This window comes from Hipposideros armiger, unplaced genomic scaffold (assembly GCF_001890085.2).
Source record: "Hipposideros armiger isolate ML-2016 unplaced genomic scaffold, ASM189008v1 scaffold_110, whole genome shotgun sequence".
Classification (NCBI taxonomy): Eukaryota; Metazoa; Chordata; class Mammalia; order Chiroptera; family Hipposideridae; genus Hipposideros; species Hipposideros armiger.
In genome coordinates this window covers 589,595-612,487 of record NW_017731460.1, presented here as the reverse complement: position 1 = coordinate 612,487, position 22,893 = coordinate 589,595, and the positions used below count along the sequence as shown (strand labels likewise).

The following is a 22,893-nucleotide window of genomic DNA, read 5'->3' as shown; positions in this document are numbered from 1 at the left end:
CCCCCATCCCTGCCCCAGCCTACTTTGTAGAAGATTTATTCACCTTTATCTTCCAGCTCTTCTATTGCAATTTTTAAAAATTTCTGTCATCTTATTTTTACATTTTTAGAACTTTTTACTGTTCTCTGGATATCCCCTTTTTAGCCCTCTGTTCTTTCACAGATACAAATATCTTCATCTAATTGCCTAAGGATATTCACTTTCATTGTGACAGGGGCTTTTTCTCCTGTTTTCTTTGCTCCCTGCATTGTTCCTTTTGTCTATTTGTCTGCTTTGGTCTCCTTTCATGTTACAGCCTTCTTGTTAGAAGTCTTCATGTTAGAATCTTTCATGTTAGAGCCTCATTTCCAATATCTGGTGATCCTTGGCCACCTGTTCGTGTTTTACCTTAAGCCTCAGAAAATCTGCTTGGAAGCCTGGGAGTAGGAGGAGATGTGGTTGTTGGCTGATGGGATCCTCACATACCATTATCCGTAGGTCTTTCCTCTTGAGCTCTGTGTCCCCGGAAAAGAGTCCCCTAGAATCCCACCAGAGGGAGCAGAATCTGGGAATCAACATTCTAGGAGCTGAGAGCGGGGGGAGGAGAGCCAGAGGGCCTGCTCATTCAGCAGGCAGGGTTCCACAGCATCCCCTTTCTCTCAGCACCCCGCCCCCAGCTATGCTTGGTATCCCTGTGTCCAAAGCCTATGGAGGTCAACCTGTCTAAAAGGAAACTGCCAGTCTTGGGAAAGTCACCTGGCTACTTGAAATAATGGCAAACATCTGGGGTCTAATTTCCTCTTTTATAAGTTTTCGAACAGTTCTCTTGTCTCACCGCACCTGCACCTTGGCCTTCTGAGGCTCCTGGTGTCTCTGATTCCTGAGCTTTACTGAGGTTCCATAGCAACCCGATGTCTTCCCACTGTCCCTTCGCTGGCGCTTAGCCTTGCTGAGAGAGCAGAAACCTCAGCAGCTCCGTTCCTCCCTCTGCTCTTCCATCTTCTAACAGGTGACATCTCTTGTCTTCTGTGGCCTCTTCTCCCATTCCTTTTGTCCTTGTAGGTTTATAGCTTTCCTTCTTTACTCTCACGGTAGCTGGATTTAGGAAACAAATGGAGATGAATGTGCTTCCAGACTACCATGTTTAATCACAGTCTCCTCTTTGTTTTTCCTCAGCATTGTATTGTGTACCAGCATGAGAGCAATTAGCGCCTGGTCCTTTCGTTGCCTGTTTTCTTGTCTAGCTCCCCAGCAGACTGGGAGGAATCGAGTCTTACTTGTATTTTTATATTCTTGGTGTCTAACACAGTGCCTGGTGTACAACAGGCACTTAATAAATGTGTGCTGAATAATTGAATGAGAAAATTGGCCTCAGTCTCCCCATCTCTAAACTGGCTTTGGAGCCATGATATCTAGCTTTCTATGCTTCTGTGATTGAGGAGAAAGTCCCGCTGAGGGAATGGGGTGGACCTTTGGGCCGTAGTAGCTGGGGCACTTCCAGGAGAGAGTGGTTCCAGAATTGCATCTCAGAATCACCACTTGTTCGTGTCTCCCCTCCTCTGTTTCAGGGAGCTGTGTGCGCACAGCCCTGCCCACCAGGGACCTTTGGCCAGAACTGCAGCCAAGACTGTCCCTGCCACCATGGAGGGCAGTGTGACCATGTGACTGGACAATGCCATTGCACAGCCGGATACATGGGGGACCGGTAAGGATGATGCTAACTATTGTCCTTGCTGTTCGCATCACTCATTTTCACAGCAGCCTTGTAGAGAACAGCTGACGTTTACCAGCCCACAGCATTCTCCTGCCAGCTTTCCCAGTCCTTACTCAGAAAGTATTCTGAGTCCTCCTGCCAGAGAGATGCATCAACCCATCCTCCCTGACCCTTGGCTTGCTGAGTGTGCCCCCTCCCCCAGCCCAGTGAGCTGAGCCCTGAACTTGCGTTGACTTTCTTGGGGAAGCAGGTGAGCACCTACAACCCATCTCTACTTCCTGCCCTTTGGGAGGGAGGCAATGGCACCCACAATCCAAAGAAGCTGAGAGTGCCAATTCAGTTTACACATTTGCACGATTTCTCCTAGAAGGGGATTTTTATTCCTACTGTGGGTTCTGCCAAATGGATCATGACATCAGTTTGCTTCCTCTGAAGGCCGATGGCCTGAAAGCAAATTGAACAAGGACACCAATGTCCTGCGATCAAACCAGCCTTGCAGAATGAATAATCCACAAAACGCATAATTAAGGAATTACCGTGCGGGCACATTTGCCACAGTAGGAAGGATGCTATGATGATAGGGTAGGTGCTGTGGGAGAATGAGAAACAACGACCAGTGTGTCTGGTGGTGAGTGAGTTCAGAGATGGATTGTTTTGCCTGTGGGACCCAGACTAAGCCACCTCCCTCGCTCTCTCACCCACAGGCATCTCTTAAAGCAGAGCGGGGCAGGGGAGAGGAGGCTCTCACACCCTTGCCTGGTTCTGGGGGATTCATGTTTCATCTCTGACCCTGGGTTTTTTTACTCTGTCCAGACAAGGTGAGGCAAGGAGAATATTTGTTCGCCATTCCTCTGCCTTCCTTGCCCAGGTGCCATCAGGAAGCAGGGATGGGGGCTGAATCAGCCAATGAGTCCCGGCTGACCACCATAACTGGCTCCTCCAACTCTCACTGGAGTCAGCCCTAAACCCTTAGTGATACGCTGAAAAGAGCTTTTCCACTGTTAGAGTAGGCTTGCTTACCCCTAGCCTGAAGTCTTCAAGCCAGATCTGATCTCTTTGTGAGCCAGGGTTCACCTCCATGAGCTTCCCAAGCACAGAACATGGGGTGTGACGTCCGGGGATCCATCCCTCCCTGAACTCTGTCAGAGATAGACGTTGGGGAGAAAGAACTGAAGCAGTGAGCCCACCTTCCCGTCCTCACCATCTCCCCCAATAAGGAAACACTCAGAACCAGCAGGGACAGGAGCTGGAAGACTCTAGAACCAGACTAGGACCACTTTGTTTCAGTCCACTTTCACATGAGCAAGAATACAGCCCACTTAGTGTTGAAGACGAGCAGACCCAGGGCTCCAAATGGCTGTACCCAACACCAGTAGGCCCTGTCTCATTGTCACTCTTGACATTGAATGCCAGGATGTCCCAAATGGAGAAGTAATCCTAGTCACTCTTCTTGTCGGGGCCCAGCCCATGATCCTGGGGCAGAGAGAAATCCCAAAAGCCATAGAGTGCTCTAGCAAGCTTTGCCAATCAACGACAGAGAAGAGTTCAATAGAGGGGCCAGGTAACATTTGGGTTTCTCACCTAAACGGGCCGCCTGGTATTTAATATTTTGTAAAATTGCCTCCATTAATTTTGTAGGTGACAGCTGCATTAACCCACCCCAAATCATCACGAGCATATTAAAGTTGAGTGGGTGTAATAATGCAGGCCTCCCCAGATAGGCCGAATCCAGTGCAAATTAAACACGAAACATAACGAGGGCTTTGCAGCTCATTTTGTAATTTAATTGAGCAATGTATCTGGTTGTTAATGGCAATATCAGACACATTAGATTGATATGTTGCAAAGGAAGGATGTTTAAGTAGAAAACTAATTCCTGCTGTGATTACCCTTCTGTTCCACAGGCCCTGTTATTAGCGTGCTTTGTGTAAAATTCATTAGCAGTCATTGCTTGATCTCTAAATAAATAAGTTATTTAAATTGTGAGCAGGAAAAAAAAAAGAGGCTGATTATGTAAATGGATTAGGTTGTCAATATTTCATTTCCAGATTCTTTTTCTGGGGCTATGGAGTCAGTCGCTTCATAAATATGGCAGGATGGGGAAAATGCCCTTCAGAGGAGGCTCACTGTTCAGGCTCTGCCCTGTGCTGCTGGGTGGGAGGGAACAGGAATGTTCCAGTGAAAGGGAAGAGGGGTCAAGAGGCGTCTCCTGGCTTGGGTTTCTTCCCCTGCTGTCTGAGACATTTGAGGAGAACCAAGCTCCGTGACTTCTAGAAAAGTCCATTCTGAGGTTGAACAGGGACTAGCGATTCAGGTAGTGATTTTCTAGCTCTTTAGCGCTCTGCGTCCTCCCCTTCTGCCTCAGTGTCCCTTGTTACCTACCCTATCCTGCCTCCTCTCCTCCTTCCTGCCTTCCACCTTCCATTCCTTCTCTAGACATCCCCTTCTTTCTTTCCTCTTCCTCCCTCTCTTTTCTGTTCTCTTTCCTTTCACGAGGCTTCAGACTGGCTACAATACAGCCAGATTTGCAGGAAAAAGCTCTGGTGGTGAAGAGTCACCTCGCCTGTCTGCATCTCAGCCTCCCCAACTGTAATGTAAGGGTTATGGGAATATCTGCTGCTTCAGGGGCCTGGGGACAAGCTCTAGGGCCTGAGCAGCTAGAAGCGCCTTTCTCTGTCCAGTGCCCGTGGAAGTAGCTGTCATTACCCCAGCTGCCCCTCCAATCTGCCAGAGTCCTTTTGCCACAGTGGCTCTGAGAAGGGGAGAGTGTGTGGCATCTTCCTGTGAGGGAAGTCCTCAAGTCTAGACCCAATCACCCTCCTCAGGTCCCTGTCAGGGTAGGCTCAAGGCAACAAAGACAGAAGCGAGACAGAGGACCCCCACGTGGTGTTACCAAGACTCACGCCCGACACACTGGCGACTCCACCCCCAGGCCCATGCTGGCTGCTGCTACCACATCACTGGTGTCTGGCCACTCACCCTCGCAACAGGCAACGGAGGTCACCCAGACTCAGGGCCTCCCAGCCCGATTGCGGAGAGCACTGGTTCCAACTCAAGACTCTCCGAGATTAATAAAGAACCTAGGGCTGTATATTTTTTAAACATCTTTTATGGCTCCCCCCCCCCAATTATTGTAGAAAATCTGAAAACTGGGAAAACATGATAATTAAAACACTTCGAATTCCTCAAGTCCACTCCATTGTCAACATTTTGGAATTCTTCCCTTAGAGCTTTTTCATTCCAGAATCTGAGGCAGGAGGTCAGATGGGCTGTGTTATGAGAACTACAGAAAACAATATTCACAAGAGTAATAAATAATAAGTAACAATTCTAATTGAGCCCTTACCGTGTGTGGGACGCCTTTCTAAATGTTTATACGCATTATCTCCTTTAATCCTCAAACAACCCAGTGAGGTTTCACTGTTATCATCCCATTTATGATGAGGGAGCAGATGCCAGAGGTGCGGGTCAGTTCTCCATGCTCTGCACCATCGAAGCAATGCTGGGACACGGATAATCCAAAACCCCAGAGGCCATTCCCGCTTGTCTCTGGGCCACAGGACTCACCTTTTTTACCCCACAGGCCCCCTTTAATGTGTCAGGATTCAGTTGCTGTGACAATGAATTTGCATCCCCTGGGAAATATGTCTGGGAAGCCAGGCAGTCAACAGCAGGGGTCACACCCTCCCACAGAGAATCCACAGCCAACAGCTGTGCGTCTATAAGTCAAATAATTATCGTTATGCTGTAAGCCCCAAGCACCAGGCCTGAGCAGAGGAAGGACGCAGAGGGCACAGCCCTACTTTTTGAGGGACTCACCAGTTGTTGGGAGAGGCTTAGCCCGGCCCTGAGGGGATCGCCAGTCCAAGGAAGAGGAATCCTCCTGTCTGATGAAAGAATGCCTCTTGTACCCAGGGAAATTGCACACTGGCGGAGGAGACACACCTTCTAGTATGATAAAGGGAGACTATACATTTGCCCCAAAGACTCACAAAAAAACAACAACAAAAAAACAGAGACAGTGAATAGAAATAAAATTACCCCATTTCATCAAATGTAAGCTGTCACCAATTGTAAGATGTGTCATTATTTTATATACTGCTAAGAATGAAAAACACTGATAATTAAACTATGACATGCCATCAGTTATAAGACTTAACTGATTTCAGAAATGTTGAAATATATTTTTAAAACATAAGGTTTCATGTTTAGTGGGTACAGAAATTTCAATTTGGGAAGATGAAAAGGTTCTGGAGGTGGATGGTGGTGATGGTCGCACAACAGTGTGAACGTCCTTAATGCCACTGAACTGTACACTGTAAAATGGTTAAAATGGTAAATTTTATGTTATGTGTATTTTACTGCAATCAAAAAATGAAAAAACACGTAAGTTCTGTAATTAATGAAATATAACAGTACAAACTCAGTGCTGAGGAATTGAGGGGACCTGGCATGAAGGGGAAAGCTGGGGTGACTAAACCATGGACTACTTCCTGGAGGAGGAAGAGGGGAGGCGGCCGTGAGGGGCTGCAGCACACCAGGCCCAGGCCTGGAGGCTGGGGGGTGCATGCTGGATAGATCTGGAAGGGCAGGTGAGGGGCACAACCTCAGCCCTGCTCTGCTGTCCCGCAGGTGCCAAGAGGAATGCCCCTTCGGGACCTTTGGCTTCCAATGCTCACAGCGCTGTGACTGCCACAACGGGGGCCAGTGTGCGCCCAGCACAGGCGCCTGTGAGTGTGAACCTGGCTACAAAGGCCCACGCTGCCAGGAGCGGCTGTGCCCGGAGGGCCTGCACGGCCCAGGCTGTACCTTGCCCTGCCCCTGTGATGCCGGCAACACCATCAGGTACAAGCTGGAGACGGTGGGGGTGGGCCCTGGTGGAGAGGGAGGCTTCTCAGGGCACAGATCCCCACCTCCGGCCTAGTCATCCCGGTAGGAGAGAGCTGGGACTTCGCAGTCATCTTTGCTGACCACTTTGGTGAAAAGAAGGGAAAACCCAGGCCACATAGACAGGACCAGGAAGCAGGTCACCTGCCTCTGTCACCACACTTGGCTGTCAGCTTTGAAAATGGGCTAACCTGAGACCCCACACCCAGGAACAAGGAGGGAGCCTGGTAGGGTGGGGTCGGGTCGAGCCACACAGTCAAGGGGGAGCTGGGATGGCCGGGTTTGGGATGCCACAGGCTCTGGAGGCATTGTACTAGAGAATATTTCACCTCCACATGCTCCACATTTAACCAAGAGCTTCCCCAACCCCAAGCCCAGAAACAGGACTGCCAAGGCAGAAACAGGAGCCACAAAAGACCAGTACTAGACGGGACCTTAAAAATCAGTGTGGCTTGCTGGGCCTGGAGAGGGCTGTCCCAGCAGGCCCTGGCTAGTGTGGAGGAGCACGGGGGAAAGAGACCAGGCCCTTTGTCAGGGCCTTGTCTTGGGGCCAGCTTCTCCTGTACTCTGTGTCCTTTGGGGCTTGGGGACACCTGGGCTGAAGCTAGCCTCACCCCTGCTTCCAGATGAGCCAAAATCTGGGAAGCAGAGAAACCAGAGCTGCCCTGAGCCACTCCTCCCATCTCCCTTCACTTCCTGCTTCGTGTACCAGCGGGCCCTGCCCTCTGCTAATAAATGAAGCTGCCAGCCCCCAGACAAACGCCTCCACAGCCCTTTATGTGGCTGCCTCTTATCTGAGTGGCAAAGGGTACAGGACAACTCAGGGGAGGACTGGCTGCTCCAAGCAGTGGGTGCTGCTGCCATCTGTAGCCCTGACTCTGGGACAGCCAGGACTTCGCCTCGGCCCCTCTTCACTTCCAGCTTTTGATTCTCCACAAATCACCCAAGAGCCTCTGATCACTGCATACAGAGGCATCTTAGTGACTGTTATGGCTTAGATAGAATCTGTCCTCAGTCCTTAGTTCCTGGATCTGAGACCACTGGAGACTGCTGTGGTGGTCAGGGAAGGCTTCCTGGAGGAGGTGGCATCTGGACTGGCGGGCAGGGCGAGAGCTCTAAGGCTCTAAACACAGGAGTTCTGCATGGCGGGTCAGTGGGCTGGGTTGCTACTTCAGACTATTCCATGGTTGGGGGACAGCACTAGGAATCCCCACCCCTGCACAGCAGCCGAGGGAGGACCCTCTCCAGTACAGGAATCAAGGCTGCTGCTGAGGTCATATACAGGGTGAGTCCCTGCCACATAGATCCAACCAACCCCCAAATTAAAGAGCTATTGTTTTCCTCCTGCGCCTGAGCAGCCATGCCCTGCATAATTTATCCTTCCTCTGAAGAAGTCCTCGATGCATTATTAATCTAAAAGGACTCCCTCTTCTCCGTCGCTAATCTCAGCCCATCCAATATTGATGATTATTTGCTTTACTGTCTTTAATGCGCGTCATGTTTCAGGGACTGGGAGGCAGTAGCACTGCTTAGGAGTGAGGGCACTGAGAGCTCCTGGCAACCAGCCCCCCAGGCTGGGCTTCTCGGTGTCTGCATGACTGCCTCCTGGCAGAGAGCTGTGTCACAGCCCGGGCTCCCTGCGGGCAGGAGCGCCTGGCTTGTCCATCTCTGCAGCCTCAGCCCTGCACAGAGCCTGGCACAGAGCAGGTGGTTCTGCCCCTGAGCTGATGTCTGCCCTGTTTTGAAAATATATTTTACCCCTTTCTCTTGGCACACTGCCCCAGTAACTGAGCCCCCAACATTTATAAAGTTTGTGTTCAGGCTAATTCAGGGATTCTCAACCTCACCACTATTGGCATTTTGGGCTGGATAATTCTTTGTGGTGGGGGCTGTCCTGTGTGTTATAGGATGCTGAGAAATTTCCCTGGCCTCTGCCCCCTAGATGCCAATAGCAACACCCCACCCCCAAGTTCTGACAACCAAAAATGTTTCCTTGGTGGCGTGGGGGGAGCCACAATTGCCCGAGGTTGAGAGCCTCTGGTCTAACTGAACTGTCTCTCCCACAGCACTGGCTTTGTTCTCGTGGACACAGAGAACAGCTCTCTCCCTCTGTGTGGACACAGGCCACTCTTCTCTTCCCATGAAACTTTGTCCCATTATGGAGCCTTCTCTTGGGATCCAAGAAAAGCAGAGGGACAGCTCTATAACTCCTAATCCCAAAGCAGTTCAGCTGCAGGCTCTGGTGGGGCCTGTGGAGCCTGAGTCCCGGCCTCAGAACTACCTCTGCCTGAGCAAATGTCCTGATATGTTTGCTTTACCTCTCTGTGTATCAGTTTCCCAATCTGTCTATCACCTTTCATCAGCCCAGTGGGGGTAAATGTTCTCTTGTGGTTTTTGAAAGCGACGCTTCCATCCAACTCTCAAGAGATGGACCATGGGACTCTCAAAAGCCTAGCCTCATTTTCCCCGGCTTCTTATTTTTGTGGTAAGAGCTTACAACAGGGCCCCACCACGCCAGCTTGCAAGGCCGTGACCGTCTTTCCTAGGGAGACAAGTACTCCCAGCCCCCAACCAAAGAAAACCCTACTCCTCCAGCCCCAGCCCCTCTGCTCTGTGCCCCTCTGGAGAGGCTGCTTCAAAGAGGTCAAGTCCACAGGCCTCGGGAAGGAAGAGGTGGCGGATAAGATTCGTCAACGCTTCATTCCCTTTATAAATGCTTTGTAGCACACACAAAGCAAACCATCCCCCTTCATAAAGAATAACCTTGAGAAAGAGAGTGTCTGTGTGCTGGGCCTCTTCCATGTCCCCTTCACAATTGGATTGTCACAGACAAATTCCAGCAGCCACGATCATGTATTACCTTTGAAAGATTTGTTTTAGCCAACAGATGCAACGTTGATAGTAACCGCAGAGTGAGGGCGGGAAGAGGCAGAAAAATCCACCCTGAAAAGAATCCAGTGTTGTTCAGTTTTCAGCCTCCTGTTAACTTGTGATTAATCTATGTCTGGGGAAAATGGGAGAAAGGCGAGGAAAAAGAAACAGAGCAAACCTAAACATTAGCCTATCGGTCAGATGTTCATGAGTTTTGCCTGAGCTTACCCACCAGTCACTTGCCGGCCATGTGACCCCGAGAATGTCTCTGCCACCACTGGGAGGAGGGAGCAGGGAGATGTGATGAAGGTGCCCGTTTCTCAGTCATAGTCAACAGTCATTCCCTACTCTCTTTTCAAAGGGATTTGGGGATTTTGATGATGATACTTGACAAGCAATCAAATTAAGAAAATAGAGGTCTCGCTTATTAAAATAGAATTTTGGAACATGAAAGGAGAGAGAAAGAAATGATTTCAGGTTTGGTTTTGAGCTTTCTGGTTATCAGAGCGAAAAGTAAAATTGGCGCAGAGAAACGCCCCTGAGCAGACAAAACACTGGCAGCTGCGATGGAAAGCCGGCAGTGTGGGAATGCTTAGAAGTCAGAATTTGCTGGTTCACTGTGTGTCTAGTATGCATTTCACAGGGTGGTGTTCCCGCCATCGCCAGGACCTGTAGTGAGAAATTCTGTTGATGGGAAGGATAGAAGGATGCCTGATACTCTTTAGAATTACCCAGGCTGGGCAGAGCTGATCTCTGCAGCCAACGCTGCCTGCCAGGTTATTTCCTGGGTCCACGCATGTCAGTCTCCACGACTGTGACTGAGCCGGTCCCTCCAACCCTAAACCAAAACCTCAGAGAAGGCCCCTAGAAAGTTGGAACTGAGAAAGGCTATGCCTAAGGGCTTTGCTCAGTGTTGGAACAGAGGAGTGCCCCACAACTATCTGGCTGAAGGTCAGTGCCACCCAGTGGGGCACCCTGCCCCATGACACCCATGCAGGCCACTGTTCCCCCTTAGAGTATGGGGCTCAGGGAGGAATTTCTCTGGAACCATGAAGGTCAGGAAGTCCTCAAACGCTCATCTCTTACATGCATTCTTCTTTTTTACATATTTACAATGTTTATTGCTTTGCATCTATTTATAAATATAATAGAGGCTCAGTTTGGGAGCATTAGAGAATAGATAGAAATTTAAAGAAAAAACTCAGAATCACTCATAATTTCTCAACCCAGAGGGGAGTACAAAAACCATTTTGTTGTAATTTGTTCATTTATCATCCACGTCTGTATATATCTGTATCGCTTTTTTCATATTTTAGATCATGACTTTATATATGATTTGCTTATTTCACTTAACCTTATGTCATATCATTAAATAGTCTGGGAAGCATTTGAATGCTTCTCTAACATCCTTTCATGTGAATTGTCATAATTCATTTACCCAGTACCCTGTTTTTAGAGGCGGCATGAGGCAGCAGACGGAGTATGGTCAGACAGACCTGGGTTTGAATTCCAGCTGCCACTGAGTAAGCTATGTGACCTTGGGCAAGTCACATAACCTCCAAGTGCCATCTTTAAAATAGAAGCATTATGCCTAACTCACAGGCTTATCCGATGACTAGAAATATGTGTGTAAATTGCCTGGTGCTTTAATACCCTGGTCACATATTATTTATTATTTAAATTGCTTCCATTTCCCACTGTTATAAATAATGCTTCAGGGAACATCTGTGTGCATAAATCTTTCCCCACAACTATGATTATTTCCTTAGGATAGATTCTTAGAAATGGAATTACAAGACCAAAGAGACTGAATATTTTTAGGACTCCTGATACATATCCCAAAATTGTTTTCCAGAAACCTTTACCAGCATTGAATACTGTTCCTTTAAAAAAAGGTTTTTTACTGTTTTGATAGAGAAAACGTGATATCTCATTATTGACTTGATTATTAATGAGACTAGTTAATAATTCAACATTTTCCAAAATGATTATTAGCTACTTGCACTTAACTATTCAGGGATGTCTGCCCCTGTCCATCTCTCATTTTCCGTGAGAAAACCAGGGCTCCCAGAAGAGAAATAGCTTGGCTGGGCTTCACACAGTTACTTTATTCATTATCTCATTTGCCAAATATATACTGAGCATCTCCAGCATGCCAGGGACCTTGCTGATTCATGACAGGGACAATACAGGGGTGAAATAGACAGAAGGCCCTCCCCCAAGGAGCTGTCACCTGGTAGGGGAGACAGATGATAAACAAGTCAGCAACACAGAAAATAATTACTTATAATAAAAGTATTATTCATTCCCAAATATTTAATTGGGCCGAGACTATAAGCCAGGCACTGGAGATCTACCAGTGATCCGGGGAGACAAAGCCTAGGTCCTGTGGAACTTCGCAGAGATGAGACTTGTACCCAGGCTCCTCCTGTCAGCCCAGAGCATGCTTCCTTCAACCACATCCCTTCAGCTGGACTCAGGTGCAGGGAAGCACGTGACACAGGGAGTCTAAGAGGTTTATCTCTACCATCCAGCATCTTCTCTAGAGTGTGCTCTGGGTCCTCCCAGGAGGAGATGTGAAGTATAAGAGATTTACTAAGGAGAGGGCTGTGAGGGGAAATGGGGAGGAGGCTGGGGAGGCGGAGAGAGCGACAGACTGCAATGCAGTTCTGACCCATGTGAAGGAAAGAGGGAAGGGAGGGAGGGAGAGAGAGGGGAGGGAGGCAAGTCTTAGGCTGCAGCACAGCTCTAAGAAAGTTTGGTAAGGTGCTAAGTCTTTGAGCCAAAGTTGCCCATCAGAGGAGTCCCAGATCTTCCAGGAATGTGCCAACCTCAACATCCCTGCTGTGTTCTAGCTGGGAGCAGCCCAGGGGAGGTGTGTGTGTGTGTGGCCTCTGAGCAAATGTAGTGATGGATTTCAGACACAGCAGCTAGGGCCATCACTCAATTACATGCCTGCAGGAGCTCTGAGAAGCACAGTCCCTACACCCCATATCCCCTCTGATCATGAATGGTATTGGCTGTTGGCTCAGACTTTTGCCAATCAGAGTTTGCCCCACTCTCTAGAGGTCATGACAGGCAACTCCTGCCTATAGCCAAGTGGTCCTTTCTCTGACCTAGACAGGCAGGGGATGGAGACGATCTCCCTCACTCTTAAAGAGCCCTGGCAAAGCAAATAGAGGGTATCCTCTCCAATGCAGACATTGGGGTGGGGGGCAGGCATCTACCCTGAGGTCTCAGATGTTCACTGAGTACCTGTGATATGCCACTGGGTCTCACAGCATCCCTCGTGTGCCTGTCCCCACACTAGGCATCTGCCTTGGGTGCAGAGTGGGTGAAGCTTTGGACCCCATAGTCCATCAGGGAAGGGACTGCAAAAGGTTGTCTTCTGCTTTGGTCTCTGTGTATTTGTATTATAAAGAGCACTTGTTTGGGAGTCCGGAGACCTGTGTTCTAATCCTGATTTTGCCACTTCCTTGCTATGTGACTTTAGGCAAATTATATAACCACCATGAGTCTCAGTTTTGGGGGTCTAATAAGACCACAGGACCTTAGGTTCTTCTGACAAACAAATGAGGCATTAAGCAACTTCGCCTCAGAGCCCCTTTGGTCCTGCTACGCTGGGCAGACCAGACTTGGTGTGGGCAGAGGACGGGACATGCCCACATCCCTGACCAGACCGGCTTCTCATCCTTCTCTCCGCTGCTCAGCTGCCACCCAGTAACTGGAGCCTGCACCTGCCAGCCAGGCTGGTCTGGCCACCACTGCAATGAGTCCTGTCCTGCTGGCTACTATGGTGATGGCTGCCAGCTGCCCTGCACCTGCCAGAACGGCGCCGACTGCCACAGCATCACTGGGAGCTGCACCTGTGCCCCAGGCTTCATGGTAAGACGGGAGGGGGTTCCCATGGCTCCAGTGCCCCCCACCTTCACACAGGTGATGAGGGGTCCACTCCTCCTACCTCTAGGTGGAATTGGGGAGTGTGGCCCTATGCCCAGGGATGAAAACTGGGAATGTTTCCGTGTCCCCCTCAGGGACAGGAGCTCCATGACCAGTGAGCCCCCAAGGCTGTTCTCAAAGGGCCAGTTCTGCTGGGGCTTGTAATTGTAAAAGTAATAGAGGAGATTTTTCCATTGTCCCCGTCACCCTGAAACACCAGCTGTCTTCGTGCCCACTGCCTCCATGTCCATATCGTTTCGCACACGATACAGACGGTCCCCAATTTAACAACGGTTTGACTTACAAATTTTCAACTTTATGATGGTGTGAAAGCGATAACATTTAGTACTTCAATTTTGAATTTTGATTTCTTCCTGGGCCAGTGCTATGCCGTACCATACTCTCTTGTGATGCTGGGCACCAGCAGCGACATGATTTTGCCCAACTGCAGGCTACTGTAAGTGTTCTGAGCATGTTTAAGGTTGGCCAGGCTGAGCTATGATATTCAGCAGGTTAGGTGTATTAAATGCGTTTTTGACTTATTCTCAACTCACGGTGGGTTTATCAGGACATAGCCCCATCATAAGCTGAGGAGCATCTGTATTTTTATATCATAATACCCACAGTGCACATGGGCAGTTTTGCATTCTGCTTTCTTTCACCCATACTTGCTGCTTCGGGCTTCTTAATTATCATTTTATATGGCGGCATCATACTGCGGGAGCTGATATACCCCCAGTTTACTCAGCCATTCCCTTCCTGCTGAATACTAAGTTGTTTCCAGCGTTCCCAGCAAATGGTGCACTGAGCATCTTCCTACAAACTGCTTTTCCCCTCCTGTTGAATGATTTCCTTAGGGTGAATTTCCAGGGTCAGTGGGCATAATTATTTATGGCTCTTGATGGATGTTGCTATATTACTTTCCTCAAGGGTTGTAGAAATCTATACTGCCACCAGCTGTGTATGAACATACCTATTTCAAAACAACTTTCCTAACATTCTTTTTTTTTAAGTTGGGCTAATTATATAGGTAGAAAATGGCTCGTCAATGTTGCTCTAATTTACATTTCTCTGATTACTAGGGAGAGTGAACCTTTTCCCCACATGTTTGTTTACTATTTGTATTTCCTCATGAATTATGCTGGTCTTTATGAGGTTTGATTCTAGGGAACTTGACAGTGGAAGTGGAACCCTGTTCAAAGATGGAGATGGGGTGTGCCCAGTGGGTCTCAGGACTCAAACACTCTTCAAAAGAAAAAAACCTGTTCCTCCTGCAGGTTTCCTCTCTAATTTACCTTTATTGATATGAGCTTTGTCTATAACGTCCATAGAAAAATGGCGTGCCCTAGGTTTGGGCTTTGGGTAGGAGAGAAGCGTTGTTTGGGATTAGAATCTCACGGAGCCAAGTGATCAGGTGACGGAAGCTAAAGTCAACTGACCACACCAGGTGGCCAGTGGGCATCCTGACTCCAGTCCCAGCTTGGCTACTGGGGTAGGTTTAAGGCTTTGGGCACATGACTTCCCCTCTCACAGCCCCAGTGTTCATCTGTAAATGATAAGTTTGTAGGGAGAGATGGCCCAACTGATTTATAAGATGGTCTACTGCGCAGACTCTATGGACCAAGGCAGGAAACACACCCTTCTGGGGAAAATGAAGGAAACTAGGAGCAAGGAGATATGTGTATACGAGTGTGCGTGTGTGTGTGTGTGTGTGTGTGTGTGTGTGTGTTTACAAAGGGGTTTCACTGAGATTATTACGGCCTGATTATATACATTGTGTGTGGGTCTGCTGGGAGTCTCACCTCCCTGTTCCCCATTTTTTACCTTCAGCTGCCGGCCTAGTCACTGTTCCTCAGAAGGGGGAAATCAGGACCCTGGAAGGGCCTAGGGAGGCTGGTGTCTGTGTGCCCACAGCTCCCAGGCCAGAGCTCCAGCAGTCAAGGGACCAGACCACGCCTCTCTTCCTCCTTTCTGGGATGCAAATGGCTTCCTGCCCTTGAACTTTTGGGGGACTTGGCACTTACAGGAATCACCTAGCTGTGGAGTCCCTCCTGCCTGGGGCTTGGGGCTAAGATAGTGAGCCAAGCTGCCCTGGTGAGACCACACGAATTCCATCCATCTCCTCCCGCCCAGCCTCATTATACCTGGGCCCTGTTGCATGTTGAGCAGGGGCGGCTGGAGGTGATTACAGAACAGTCAGTTTTCTCAGTCAGCATGACTCATTCTTGCATGCACATGACTCCAAGGGGGAAATAATTATTGCTGCCCTCACCCCAGCTTCTGAATGAACGGGACTTCCTGCAATTAGTCATCTCTGATGGGGGTGGGGGATTGGGGCAATGAGCCGAACAGACTTGGCTGAGACTGTCCCCCAAATGTCCCATGATCAATAATAATTAGCAATTCCCTTATTTATTGGTTGGTTTTTGAATTTATGTACCTGCCTTTTCCCTTGAAAGATTGTTAGGATGGGCAATTAGAGGCTAATTAAAAGAGCCTTCAGTGTTTGGAGACTTTGATCCGAGGCTTATGTCACTTGGACATGTCAGTTCACTTTGCTGGACCTCAGTTTCCTTGTCTGTAAGAGGGGAGTCCCATCAGTCCTGCTTGCTATTGGACGTGAGTGGCTAACATGGCCACATCCTCTGCTATCCTCTCCCTGTCAAGGGTTCCCTAAGGAGGATGTTGGGATAGCTTTAAGAAAGCAGAGTCTCTGAGGGCTAGGAATGGTCTCAGGCTCAACATAAATGTAAGGAATGCTGATAAAGTAGTGCAGAACCACCCCTGGGACCCCAGTGACATACCTGCTCCAGCCACGTGGTCCCCATCCCCTGAGACCATGAGCATATAGGGCAGAAGCAAGTCCTTCCTGGTACTCAGGATGTGCTGGCCCCCACATTCTTCCTCCTTCCTACTCACCTTCCCAGCGGGCGATATGGAAAGTCTAATCATACACCCATCCAGCCATCAAGAACTTGTACCCAATAACAATCATATTCATATTAGCAGCAAACAGTTATTGAGTCTTTGCTGCATGCTTCATTTCTATTCCTCACAAGGGCCCTATGGAGATACACTTTTACATTCCTCAGTTTGCAAATGAAGATGAAATTCAAACAGGATAAGTGACTGGCCCAGCATCACAAAGCCAGTAGTGGTGGCAGCCACTGAACTCTCATATGTGCGATGACAGGCTTTGATCGACGGGTCACTGTGGAACCACACAAATCTGAGTTCAAATTCTGGCCCTTCAATCTCCACCCTGCCTACTGGCAAGCCACTTATCCTGCCTAAGCCTGAATTTCCTCATCTGTTGAGAGGACACTTGGCCATGAGAGTGAGACAATTCATTGTGGAAAGTTTACAGTTCAGAGCCTAGAACACAATGGACACCCAGTAAAAATGGTAGTAATTATTGGTGAACTGTGAGAGTAGCAGTGGAGCATTGCTTCCCCCAAGCTCAGCACCCCCTTTCAGGAAAGTGTCTGGATGAGCCGCACCCAGGGGTTTCCATCAGAGCAGAGCCATGAACATGTACAGCTGCTAATCCAGACAGGTCTGCCCAAGCACTCTGAATGGCCAGTCTCAGGAGGCACTGTGGGGTGGACACGCCTATCAGTGTTTGAGGAAGTGGACATAGAGGTGGAGGTGGGAAGAGACTCTGGGCATTTTCCATGCTAGCATGGCAGCAACAATGGAATCACTTGGGGCATGCATTGCTGAATTACATTGGTACTGCCGGGTGGCAGAAAACAGCCCTGGGCTGGGAGGCAAGAAACGAAGTTCCTAGTCTGGTTGTGCCAACCTTTGAGGCTTCTATTTCTCATTTGTAAGGTAGGAATGAAATTCTCTACCCTAAAAAAACAATGATGTGGGAGCCAGTCATTCTAATGGAAGTGCTTCAAGTTGGGAGTGGCATTGTTCCAGCACCTTGGACAGCCCCACAGGTCTCTGCCCCAAGGTTACTCTCGCCTTGTTAGAACCCAGGATCCTCACCCAGTCAGAACACCATGGTTAACAAAGGTGAGGAGGGAAGAGTGAGGGTCACATGACAGGGGGCTGAGGCCAGCAGAGTCCTGGGAGTGTCCACGTGGGGAATGACCTAGAAAGTGAGGACCTTTTTTCCCACCCACCCAGGCTAGGGGAGTAGCAGAACCATGGCGAGGGCACTGAGTGGAGCTGCCTATCCACTTGGAGGTTAGAGACACATTACCCCTCTCCACGGCCTCTCATTATCTACCAAATAAAGCTCAAACCCCAGTCCTTTGTAACCTGCCCTCAAAACTGGTTAGTCCACCCTAACCTCATCTCCTGCTAAGTCCTGCCACAAACCTGTGCGGTAGCCACACATAACTCACTTTTCCCCAAACATGTGTCTGCTTTGGGGCTTCAACCTGTGCCTTTTCTCAAGCTTTTTTCTCTTCCTAGAATGCCCACCTGACTATCTTTATCTCAACCTATGAAAATTCTCCTCTGCCTTTCAGGCTAAGCTAGAAGTCTGCCTCTTCCATGAAGTCTTCCCTGAATACTCTTCTCTTCAGAATTAACCCTTCCATCTCCTCTTTTCCCACAGAACATGGTTCATACTCAGGGCTTGTCTCCCTCCAATCCTGCACCTACTGCACCCTGCACCATGCTTATCATGTGACTATCTTGCTCAATACACTTTTTGAAATGAATGAAATTCTTGGGAAGGGCAGTGTCCTTAAAGGAGAAATTTTCAGAACTGAACTTTATAGAAAGAAATTCATGGCGTTTCCCAGCAGGCCTTACCAGGCGGGCTGGGGCTTGAATCTACTCGTTAGCTTCTCTGCAGTTCAGATAAGCAGGTAGCTGTAGTGGGACTGAAGCAGCTGTCCCCTAACATCATCTCCGGGTTCCCAGGGTAAATGGTGTGAGCTTCCACCTTACGCAGTGCTGTAGAGTGGTTACAAAGACTCTTGGAGCCAGGTTCTCTGCCTTCATATACCAGCTTTGCTGCTTATAAGCTGTGTGGCCATAGGCATGATGATTTACCTCTCTGTGCCTCTGTTTTCTCATATATGAAAGGGGAATAACAAAGTCCATCAAATTATTGAGCTGATTACATTAATTAGTACATATAAAATACTTAGGATGCCTGGCATAGTGGTAATCTTTCAACAAGTGTTAGCTATTATTATTGTGGATGATGCTGCCACTGCTGTTGTTGTTGTTGTGATTTACCCCAAGAGGGTCCCCCCCCACCTGAAGAAGCTGACCGGCTCGGGCCTGAGTGCCCTGTTTGAGGGTACAGGTAGGAATGGGGGTGTGAGGAACAGAGCAGAGTTAGATGAAACTTCCCCCTGGCTGGGAGCTGCAGGATTGCCAAGGGCTCCTGGGTTCCCCAAGGGCAGCCACGGAACCAAGAATAGACTTTCTTGTCACGAGGGAGAAGGCCAGTTTGTCAGCCCCACCGCACTCCTCCCCTGACCATCTTCCGTCATTAGGCCTCATCTACGTAGCCAGCCTGGTGAAGTCTCCTGTGCTGCTCTAAGACTAATTGCTGCCACCTTGGCACCTGGAGCGAAGAGCCTGTGAGGCTACTGCCAAAGCTGCAAAAACTTGATTTCCCAGACCCCCTCCTGGGTGCCTCCTCCCTGCATGGAGCCCGTGTGGCTGGGAGATAAGGGGCTCTCTGGTCATTCCTCAGCACAGATGCTCCCTTTCAGCTCTGGCTATAATGGGGATGGGAAGCATAGGAGGTGGGGGAGAGGGGCCTGGTGTCCCCTCCCATGGGATTCCAGGCCTATATTTCTCCCCTGGATGACAGAATTTCTATTACCTTAAAGGGCTCATCTATTTATGCTGCAATTTTTTGAAGCCCTGTCTGCTGTTATTGAACCCTGCGTGCTGGCAAGGGGAGCGGGCACTCCATCACCCAAATGAACAAACTCGTTTCCACATTTTTCTCCCCTTTCTCTGTGCTGTCGGTAGGTCATACGCAAACCTCAGCTGCTCTGGCTGGGAAAGCTAGGAGAGGGGGGCGAGAGTTATGAAAATCCAGATCAGTGGAGCAGTGATTGAATTTTCCTCCAAGGTTTGTGATGCCCTTTAAAGATGTCACCCTCCCCCAGCCCACCTCCCCTCCCTCAAGCTGAGCACAGTGCGTGTCTGCCTCTTGTGTGGCTCCTAAGCTGGAACTAGGGAGCAAGGACAGCTGTAGGGCCAGCAGGGACTGTGGTCTGAAAATTATAGCCAGGCGACATATATATAATGTGTGTGCTTGTCCTGTTCTAATTGTTTTGTTCATCAAACTGAGGTCTGCAGATGATTAGCCCTAAGAGTAGAAAACCAGCTTCTTATCCCCCACCATTCACTAGCTTCCTGATCACTAGAATAAAAGATTTTCCTGGATGCTGCGATGGGGATGAGGAATTCACCCTCTAGCTGCCATGGCCAAGCAGAGGAGCCTAAGTGGTACAGGGTAGCAGAAATGATCCAAAAGTATTCACACATACGTACACAAACTCTGGTACTCAAATCCCAGCTCTGCCACCGCCTGCTGGGTGGCCATGGCCCAGTTACTTAAGCGTCTCAAGTCTTAGTTTTTCATCTATAAAGCAGAGTAAATAAAGGTACTGTGTGAGACTGTGATTCTTAGGATTGAATTAGATATAAACTATGTACAATGCTTAGAACAAAGCCTGGCATGTAGTGAATGCTCAATAAATGAGTGTCGGGGTTCCTCAGATAGTAGTAGAGACAATACATTGGGGGCGAAGGGTATGAACTTTGGGGTCAGACAGGGCTGGGTCAGAATCCCAAGTCTGTAGCTCAGTAGCTGTGTGAACTTAGATAATGTGCTCAGCCTCTCTGAGCCCTCGTTTCCCATCTATAAAGTGGGTGAATAATGCCTGCCCTTCAGGGTTAGTGTGAACACAAAATGGGGATTATTCTTCATAATGGCAGCGCTGGAAGAACGTGTTAGCCCTTCCCTCGTGTATCCTTTCACTTTACAAAGGAGGAAACCAAGGTCCAAAGAGGGAAACTGACTTAATCAGGTCACACAGCAAATCATTAGCAGAACTGGGATGGAAAGCAGGTGACATAACTCCCAGTCTGATGCTCTTCCCACCTTTGCCTCCATCTCATGAGTTGGCTGTCCCCAGAGCAGACGCCTACTGATTTTTCCCAGGTCAGAGAGGGATGGGGATGGGGCTCCCTAGGGTGTTAAATCATGTTGGCAATTAATCCACAGAGCAAAGTTGGGGAAATTGGCTTTATGTCACTAAGGCTGAGTCTAGCCTTCCCCTCTGGGACCCCCTGCGGTTTGTGGCTTTATTAGGGAAAACTGCTGATTCTTCTCTTCTAAAAAATAAATGTTCCCCAGGTCACACCACGCTCTCCCTGTCATATTCCTCATGTCCTTATCAGTACCCTCATTCCTGGGGCCTTTGGTCTCAGGTCTGGTCCCTGCAGCTCTCTCTGTGCAGCGGCAGGAGCTGTTGGGACAGGTCTGAGGCATCCATGCTTTAAACGCTCCCAGTTGCCTTTTTTGTCCACATCGCTAATGTACACTGGGTTTCTGCCCCTGCTGGCTCCCCATCCTGGCCTCCCCCCAACAGATGCCGGAGGGTGGGGCCTGGAGTCAGAGGAGCTTCCCTGAGACGTCTGGAGAAAGTGGACGACCAAGTCCGTGTGGTACCGCACGGCCCGCCTGTGGGGCACTGACACTGGAACCGTCAGCCAGATACTCTGCTCTTCATCCATTATTTACTTAATCTTCACAACTACCTTGTATGTGGGGGCTGTTAGGATCCCCACTTTGCAGATGAGGAAACAGGCTCAGAGGGGTGAAATAACCTTCCTAGTTGATTTGTGGCCACCAGGAGCTGAGACTATAGCTGTGTGAACCCAGAGCCTGCACTTTTAAATGCCTGGAGAGGAGAGGGCTGTGGAAATGTGGTAAGTAACCAGCTTTGAGACTCACAGGCCTTTCCCCAGGAAGGGGACAACCATCTCAGCTGCCACCTAGTGACCTCTCGACCTTTGTCTTCGAGGGGAGGGAGGCTGGGATGCTGAGTCCCCCTTCTTCCTTTGGGGCCCACCCATCTCACACTTGAGCTCATCAGTCCTCACGGCTGTCTTGTGAGGAAAGCGGGGCAAGTATTGTTAGCTGTATTTCACAGATGAGGAAACTGAAGTTCAGAGTGGTTACAAGTCTTGTCTAAGATGACCGCGCTGGGCCTAGAACACAGGGCTTATGGCTCCAAGGCCAGATTCACCTCAGGACAGCTGGGCACGGAAGGGAGGTCAGTGCTAAGGAGAGGACCAGCCGGGAGTCAGGCCTGGGCTTCAACCCTGGCTCTGCCACCTACTCACTGTTTGGTTTTGTCCGAGTCACTTCCTCTCCCTATGCCTTAACTTTATCTTCTGCAAAATGGGGGCACAAACCCTGCTCCCTAAATCCTGGGTCTGATATAAAGCTGGGCTGAAACAAACTGTTGGGAAGGACTAGAAGAAGTGCCAGTGTGTGTGCACCCAGAGGCATGAGGGGGAGCAGGGGGCCCAGGGCCTGCAGACCAACCTCCCACTAAGGCTGCAGGTCCAGAACAAAGGCAGAACCCACTCCCCTCTGGCGACCCCTGCCCTCAAGCTCCGAGACCCACCCCGCAGGGCCCCTCCCCGCCACCTCCCCACTTAGTCATTGGCACCAATAATCGCATCTGCAGGAGTAATTACGAACCCCAGGAGGGGAAGGGATTCATGCCAGAAGATGTGATTATGTCTGGAAAATGAAAGATGTTGCAGAAAAGGTCATGAATAAATTATTTCATAAGGTGGGGCTGATAAGAAAACTAACAATGGGGGAAAACAACAACAACAAAAACCCTCAAGAGTTGTCTCTGAAAACACTACTAAACAATGGTTCTCGCCTATTGTAAGAGTTCTGGAGAGGAATATTAATTCCCTGTGACAGGCACCAGAAGCCAGGCCAGGGCTCCCCAGCCCTCAGGCCCAGGTGAGCAGGGGTGTGGGGAATATGAAGGAAAATTGTGGGCGTGAAGCAGGCTGGGTCCTACATGCCAGGGTGGGGTCTGTGCTAAATTCAGCAGGCGAGAGGGAGCCAGTGTAGTCTTGAGTTGGGGTGGATTACAAAATGGTGCTGACTTGACCTGCACAGTAGGGAGATGGTGACATCACAGTCTGAGAACTCAGCACACAGTAGGTGTTCAGTAGGTGCTGGTTCTCATCAGTGCCCAGGGTTCCTCAGTAGGGGCTGCTTGGCAGAATGGGGAGAGCTCTGGGGGGGCTTTGAGTCAGAGAAACCTGAGTTTCCATCTCAGCCCTGCTGCTCACAGACTGCGTGGCTTAGAGAGGGTCACCTCTGAAGCCTCACCCCTCACGTAGAGCACCCTGCGGGATGGTTGTGAGGGTAAATCAAGGCAAGCACTGCGAGAGTGGCACAGAGCAGGTAAATCTGAGTCTTTTCTTACATCTGCAGTGGGCCTAGGCTCTTATTGGGCCATGTGTAATAATCA

The 22,893-nt window shown here is 49.3% G+C and overlaps 1 protein-coding gene across 17 annotated transcripts in view; it reads left to right on the top strand.

The window, feature by feature from the left end:
- MEGF11 (multiple EGF like domains 11) overlaps nt 1-22,893 on the top strand; it is a 378,756-nt gene that overhangs the window by 310,550 nt on the left and 45,313 nt on the right. For all 17 annotated transcript variants that reach the window (XM_019647332.1, XM_019647328.1, XM_019647330.1 and 14 more), the window contains 3 exons: nt 1,548-1,684; nt 6,326-6,538; nt 13,162-13,336. In XM_019647332.1, the coding sequence (XP_019502877.1) occupies nt 1,548-1,684; nt 6,326-6,538; nt 13,162-13,336 (525 nt within the window). The remainder of the gene's footprint in view (nt 1-1,547; nt 1,685-6,325; nt 6,539-13,161; nt 13,337-22,893) is intronic.